Genomic DNA, 7,334 nt, shown 5'->3' with positions numbered 1-7,334 from the left:
ATGGTAGAAGAGTGATACTCTCTGGTTCCAGATTGTCTTTATCCTATAGTAAGCCATGTTTGCTTGGAGTTGTCTTTTGTTATTAACAATATTGTGATCAAACAATTTATTTTGTTTTGTCTGTGTCCTTGCCTTTTAGTCCCTGTCTCTCAGCACCCCCCCCCTTCTCTCTCTCTCTCTCTCTCTCTCTCTCTCTCTCTCTCTCTCTCTCTCTCTCTCTCTCTCTCTCTCTCTCTCTCTCTCTCTCTCTCTCTCTCTCTCTCTCTCTCTCTCTCTCTCTCTCTCTCTCTCCCTCTCTCCCTCTCTCCCTCTCTCCCTCTCTCCCTCTCTCCCTCTCTCCCTCTCTCCCTCTCTCTCCTCCCTCTCTCTCTCTCTCTCTCTCTCTCTCTCTCTCTCTCTCTCTCTCTCTCTCTCTCTCTCTCTCTCTCTCTCTCTCTCTCTCTCTCTCTCTCTCTCTCTCTCTCTCTCTCTCTCTCTCACCTCTCCCTCCTCTCCCTCCTCTCCTCTCCCTCCCCTCCCCCCCCCTTTCTCTCTCCCTTTCTCTCTCTCCCTTTCTCCCTCTCCCTTTCTCTCTCCCTTTCTCTCTCCCTTTCTCCCTCTCCCTTTCTCTCTCCCTTTCTCCCTCTCCCTTTCTCTCTCCCTTTCTCTCTCTCTTTCTCCCTCTCCCTTTCTCTCTCTCTTTCTCTTACCTCTCTCTCTCTCTCTCCCTCTCTCTCTCTCTCTCTCTCTCTCTCTCTCTCTCTCTCTCTCTCTCTCTCTCTCTCTCTCTCTCTCTCTCTCTCTTTTCTCTTCTCTTCTCTTCTCTCTCTCTCTCGCAAAGCTTCTCTGACATGAAATTCTCATTTCCAGGGCAAAGAGGAGTGGGAACCTCAGTTCTGTGCTGTCACAGACCACGATATGATCCTCTTTCAGGAAGTTCCCTGGACAAAAGAAGCTTGGGCAAACCCCCTTGTTTTTTACCCGCTTCTCGCAACTAGGTGATATGTCGTTTCTTTTTCTACCTTTTTTTTATAATGTATTATTGTTTGTTCTTTTAAAATAATGTTCCTTATATGAAAAGGATAGAAGAGAAATTTGATTATGGGATATGTTAGCACTGTCTGTTATTATTTTTCATCCTCTTGATTTTACTCTTGGTGTGAATTGTACAAGCTTTTGTTCAGTTCATGTAATTGGAAAAACATTCAGAAATTAATTATGCATATATTTCCTGCTCAATCTGCTTATAAATGATTTATAAACAACCTTATGGAGATGATAGAACTAATAATTAGAAATAATGAAGCAAGCAGTTGTTTTAAGATAAAGGCCAGAAGTAACAGAAATAAAGAATATAGAAATTGATTATAGAATACTTTTGTTGCTATGGTTTGTGTTCTGTCTTATATGAAACCTTTTGATCAGTGATGTTTAAACAAGGCTTGAACTTGTTCCTCATTGCATTGCACACCAATCCAGAATTGTCAACTCGACACATAAAGGATCTCTGGGAGGCAGTGAGCCCATCACGATGACTATGCGGTGTGGCACCCAGGAGGGCGTGTGCACAAGTGTCTTTCGGCATGATACGCAGCGCGACCTGGCCACTTGGGTTAAGGTGCTAGTCCAGGGAGCACACAATGCTGTGCAAAGACAGAAGGAAGTTGCTTGCTGTAAGTAGCCTTAGTCAGTATTTCATAGTCTCTCTTTATTAAGGGTATATAAAAGGACATGCTGTTGCTTTGATTTTCGAGAAGTTCAGTATTTTAAAGATATTTTCTTGTTTGCGAAAAATCATCCTGATCTTGATAATCCTAACAGAGGAAACATTAGACCTTCGACTTAATCTGGAGGCATAGCATAACATTACCATTATTGAATGAAGTACCAGCACTTAATATGGCTTAAGATCATACTCCTTCCATTGTACTTCACCTTTCAATTATCACCTTAGTATAACAAAATTGAGGGCTACACATCTGCTCAGATTGTGAGTGGAGGGGAGTCGAAGCCAAGCTAGTCCTACATCATGAGGACGGCTTCACGCTGCTCTCAACCCATGATGCAGCAGGTGGGCGAGGACGTGTTCTATGGACGCAGCCCTTCCACAAACTAGTCATGAGCTCAGACGATGGAGCGAGACTCATCTGGTTGCGCTTTGACGGGGACATGGAAGTTGTAAGTATCTTGGAGTATACAGAAAAGAAAGAATGTGACATCTTCAGTGCTAGTAGCTCTTTATGAATGCCTTACAGTATTGCTAATTTCAAAGATGAATATTGTGATTTAGTAATGAGGTTGAAGTCATTTCACACATTTTTATACATTACCCTCCTGTGAAGGATTATGATTGCAGGAATTCTATTTTTTGTCCTAATATATGAGTAGATATGGATACCGGTTTCCCACACATGAATTTTTTCAACATTTTTGTTTATGTGAAGTGACAGTAGTAAAAAGTGATGATATGCTATTGATGATGATGATGGCTATTTGTTGAGACATATTGTTAGTATTTTTTTTTCTTTTCTTTTCTTTTCTTTTCTCTTTTCTTAATCCAATAACAGTGGATAGATAAGTTGTGTAAATATGGCCATAGATAGGTGTTCATTAGTGTGCTGCTCCATGTCTGAGCAGTTAGCCAGCTGGCAGTATCATGTGCAAGGTCTCATCCTGGCAATCAGAATATAGACTCATGACATGAGGAGGCATCAACTATTGTTTGTGGTTATTCACCAAGACATGATATGACAACATCTGTCACCCCTGGGTTAATCAAAATCATAGACATCAGGGAAGATTTATTTGTTTATATTCTGAGAAAACATAACAAGTTAGCAAGTAAAGAAGCCTAGACTAAACTTTTTCTGCGATCTCGCTTTTAAGCACGAATCCTTCATTAGTGTACATGTGATGTAGTTAAGACACCAAGTATGTTACAGGAGGCTTGAGATCAGTATATTTGAAAAGTGTAGACAGTGTGAACTGAACTACTTTATTGTTCAAAGAATTTGATGGTATTTTACCACTTCCAGGAGCTGGACCTAAAAACCAACCCCAAGCCATTCGTGTTCATCCTGCACACCTTCCTGTCAGCCAAGGTTCACCAACAGTCCCTCTCCTGACGTAAGCTGGACCAAAAGACCTGGACACGACCATCAGTCACAGGGCCATCTGATGCTAGTAGCAAAGCTGAAGCCCTTGACCAATCCAATCCTCCCCAACCAAACACGAGAAGCTTGTCAAGCCAAGCTGGGGCAACCCAAGCCAGCACAAGTCAAGCAAGTGCAAGCAAAGGAGGGAAAGCCCCCCCTTCCTCTTCACCAGGAAGACCATCCGCCCAGATTGAGCCCGGAGCAGCTGCCGCCCTCCAGCCCGAGCCACGGTCACAGCTGAAAACTTCCAAGGGCCAGGCTGACCTCAAGAGTGTTGCCGCAGCCAAAGGAACTAAAATCAACTGGTGCGCAAGTTAAGAATGGTCAATGCCTAGTAATCCAATTTTATTTTAAGGTTGGCCATTTATTCAAAGGTAAAAGAGGTAAAAGTTTAGTAAAAGTGATTTTATTAATGAGAGTGCTAAGACCAAGAATATTACATTATCCCCAAGACGAAAGATGCCGTGAAGGGGCGAACCTTCTACTCCTTTCCTCGTTTCTCATTCTTTGATCAAAGTGAATACTGAAAATAAGAAACTAAGTCATGAGTCTTGGAATAGGAAATGAGAGATTAAACAGCCTCCATGTGGTTTATTTTTTGTTTCATAGTATAAGGATTAGTGAACTAGTTTCTTTTCTTTCCCTTCTTTCTTTCTTTCTTTTTTATATGTAAATGTTATGCACTGTTCTGTATATACACACTTGTAATATAGAGACATGTTCACATTTAGTTACATCAGACTCACACATATAAATGAATTATTATTTACATAGTTGTTAGATGAAAAGTATATAGGATTATTTTTGTGTGTTAAGGGCTGGTTAGCACAATGGGGTTCATATGTCACGTTGATTCTAGTGGACCGCAGACGTCGAAGACGCAGCGATACAGACCTTCCTCTCACCCGTTCAGTCCCTTCTTCTTGTTATTGATAGCTCAACTCAGGATCATGAACCTGTTGGGGAAGTTGTTGGTCCCTAATCCTCCTCCTTCCTCTTCCCTCCCCCTTTACCAATCTTTTTTTTACATTTCTCTTGACTCTCAATACTGCTTGTGGTTTTTGCCATTCCTTCCTCCCACCCACCAACCCAAATTGTTCCCTAGCAGAAGTTTATTTCGAGCACAAAGAGATATTCCTAGCATGAGTTAGCTATTGCAGCAAGTCTAGGGGTCACATATCCCGGAGGAGCGAAGGTACAAAATATTTCTTGGTGCCTGGAAGAAAAAGACTTTTTTTTTTTTTTTTTTTTTTTTTTTTTTTTCCATGCATGTGGCATTTACAGCTGTGTTATGGTATATATGAGCTGCATGTGGCATGCTTTTGTTTATGCTTTAGATGGGAAGCATATTTATAGACAATTGTTGACTATGCTTCTGTTGTTATTGGAATATGTATATTGCTGTGCATTAATGTTTATTAATATTGGGATTTCCCCCCCCCCCTTTTTTTTCATTTTGTCTTTTTAATTTATTTCTATAGTGCTGGAAATCTGGTTAAAAAGTCTACAGCAGCAATGTTGTGGAAGTTTACTGGTAAAAATCTTTGTAGATAAGGAAAGGGGACTGTAGACATCACCACAAACACAATGCTGCCTAACCCCTCCGGCACATTAACTTTTCTTTTTCATGTACACACTTGCTCGAGACCCACATACAGTCATTCCCTCTCTCTCTCTCCCTCTTTTTTTGTTTTTTCTCTCTTTCTTTTTCTTTCTTTCTTTATTTGTTATTGTCTTCCTCTCTTCTTTGTTGTCTCTTCTTCTTTCTTCTTTGTTGTCTCTTCCTCTTTCTTTGTTTTTCTCTTCCACTTTTTTTTAACCTTCCTCATTCTCTTTTCCTCTCTTTCTCTTATTCATTCACTCTTTGTTTTCCTCTTTTCTTTTTTTCTGCCTCAGTCAAGTTCATACACAGACACAAATTATTATTCTAGCTGTTTTTTTATTTTTAGATTTTTATCAAAATAATGAAAAAGAAAAAGAAAAAGAGGAAGACACTTCAATCTTACTTCTTAAAAAAAAAAAAAAAAAAAATGCTTTTTCAAAAGGGAGATTCATATTGTTTTCTAATACAATCAAAATGCTGTTGTTGAGAGCCTTGCCTATTTGTTTTCTGCAATGGAAACTGTATGCATACATAGTTGTTATTTGTATTTTGGGATCAAGCGATGTTTTCAGTATTGTACTTTGCATTATAAACTGAAGATGATTTCCGAATTGTGATGTTGGAAAAGATGGGGAGTTATTTTTGTGTGCGTGTGTGGAATTTATTTCTTGGTTGAACTGATATATATGAAGTATATGGCGTCATATCAAGTAAACCAAACTAAAAGCTGTATTTTGAGGTGGTAAAAAGCAAACAAAACTAAGCAAAAAAATAGGGCTACTGTTTTTACCTGTTCTCATAATAGCCCTTTTTTATAATGTTATATGGAATGTTCTCTAATAACTGTGTGAGTCTGCTCTGTGTTTGTTTCTTATCTCCAGTGTATTATGTTGTAAAAATTATCTTTTTTTTTTATCTCCTTTTTTTCCTAGCGTGATTATTTTTAGCTTTTGAGTTAACTTTACTAACATTGTCTTCACATTGGGTAAGCTGTTAATGTTAGAATTGTAAAGGAGGACACAGGACGTCCTTGCATTGTATGGGCATTGTACTTGAGCCCATGTCAAAAGTTCACAGTCTAAGCTTCAGGATGTTCCACGTAGAGCTAGACTTTTTCGTCCAAGTATACCACTTGTTGATCAGACAGAATTCTTGTTGCTTATGGTGTGTTTGGAAATCCTTTTCAGCTCAGAATGATAAAGTTGATAAGCAGGTCTAATTAACTTGTGCTTTTGGGCCATTCCTTTGTCAGAATCAACTGGCAAGGTGTCATAATGCAATAGGATTTTCAGGTTATGTAAGCTTTTTGTGGGTCATTGTAACTAAATTTATTTTTATCATATTTTATTATGATTTTTTTCAGCTCTTTTGTTTCATAACTGCTGAAATATATTATATATTAATTGAAGAAATTTTTGATATCAATATGCAGTATTATACTATTATTTCATTATGTTTATAAGATCATACAATGGCTGAGGACCTGTTGTAGCCATAATGTATCAGATATACATCTGTTTCCACTGTCATAGGTGTTTACAGTTAATTGTTCTTGCCCTTTCAAGCTTTAAAGCATAATGCAGCCACACCCAAATTTAATGTCGAGTTGAGTCCTGGATGGCAGTAGGAAAGGAACAGGCACTTGCTTTGGGAGAGCTGGGCTGCTTGTGAGAATTCTTCTTTGTTTTGTTTGTTATTGTTTTCTGGTTTGAATTTTTGAAAAGTTGTACTGATGTAATTCTAGGGTATGGTTATATTTCTGTTATATTTTGGTAATTGTTGTTGGTTTGTGGGTGCTATAGCTAGCTCCATAACCAGAGTTAATTGTAGTCTTTTTTTTCTTTCTTTCTTCTCATCTTATTTTTAGAATAATCATTTCTGGGTATTGCAGCTTCGAAAGGAATCCTCCAAATTATTTTTTTAATCTGGTCAGGAGTGATTGGAAATGCACTTTGCTCAATGTGATAACAAAGGTATTAGTAAGAACTTGTCAGCATAATTTATGGTAGGAAGTTAATGTTAGAAAAAATATATATTTAGCATGTGCTGGAAGGGTCATTCTTTTTTCCCTCTTTTCTTTTTTTTCATTTCTTTATTCTCTCTTTTTTTTTACTTCTTCACAGTGGCAGAGAAAGCAAAGATTTTGCAATGGGAGTTCTTAACTCATAAGCTTTGATGTGATTTTAATGTGAATTGTTTTGATTCATAAGTAATAGCATGTTGGCTTCTCATCATGCTTATCTAAATGACAAGAGAGCATTTTTCACTCATAAGAGCAACAGTTAAAGAGCTTAGACTATTTCTCTCAAAAGGCTTAAAGCTTGCCAGTTTAGTCTGCTGTGTACGGTTGGCTTATACATTTGCATACCTTAATGACAGCCTCTCCAAGACTTCCAAAATGTTGCATATCATATGGCAGGGTTGTGAATTATCCCAGTCTCCCAAAAGTGTCTCAAAAATTGGCGAAAATGTTTGGGATTTGCAATTTTTACTTTTGTTTAAATTTGGCATTTAACGGATTACCTGTGTGCATTTCCCTTTTGTAAAGGGAACAAAAACTATTTGGGAGGAAGAATTTAGTCATTGACTTTAAAAGA

General features: G+C 38.2%; 1 protein-coding gene across 2 annotated transcripts in view; it reads left to right on the top strand.

The window, feature by feature from the left end:
• Syn1 (Syntrophin-like 1) overlaps nucleotides 1-5,364 on the top strand; it is a 22,453-nt gene extending 17,089 nt beyond the window's left edge. The window contains exons 6-9 of one of the 2 annotated variants that reach the window (XM_027377949.2): nucleotides 850-977; nucleotides 1,459-1,652; nucleotides 1,967-2,157; nucleotides 3,015-5,364. In XM_027377949.2, the coding sequence (XP_027233750.1) occupies nucleotides 850-977; nucleotides 1,459-1,652; nucleotides 1,967-2,157; nucleotides 3,015-3,104 (603 nt within the window). In that variant the 3' untranslated portion in view covers nucleotides 3,105-5,364. The remainder of the gene's footprint in view (nucleotides 1-849; nucleotides 978-1,458; nucleotides 1,653-1,966; nucleotides 2,158-3,014) is intronic. The other variant, XM_027377950.2, reaches the window with a different exon arrangement.
• The last annotated feature ends 1,970 nt before the right edge of the window (nucleotides 5,365-7,334 follow it).

Source organism: Penaeus vannamei, chromosome 38 (assembly GCF_042767895.1).
Source record: "Penaeus vannamei isolate JL-2024 chromosome 38, ASM4276789v1, whole genome shotgun sequence".
NCBI lineage: Eukaryota > Metazoa > Arthropoda > Malacostraca > Decapoda > Penaeidae > Penaeus > Penaeus vannamei.
The sequence above is the reverse complement of the archived record's forward strand: the minus strand, read 5'-3'. Positions and strand labels throughout refer to the sequence as shown.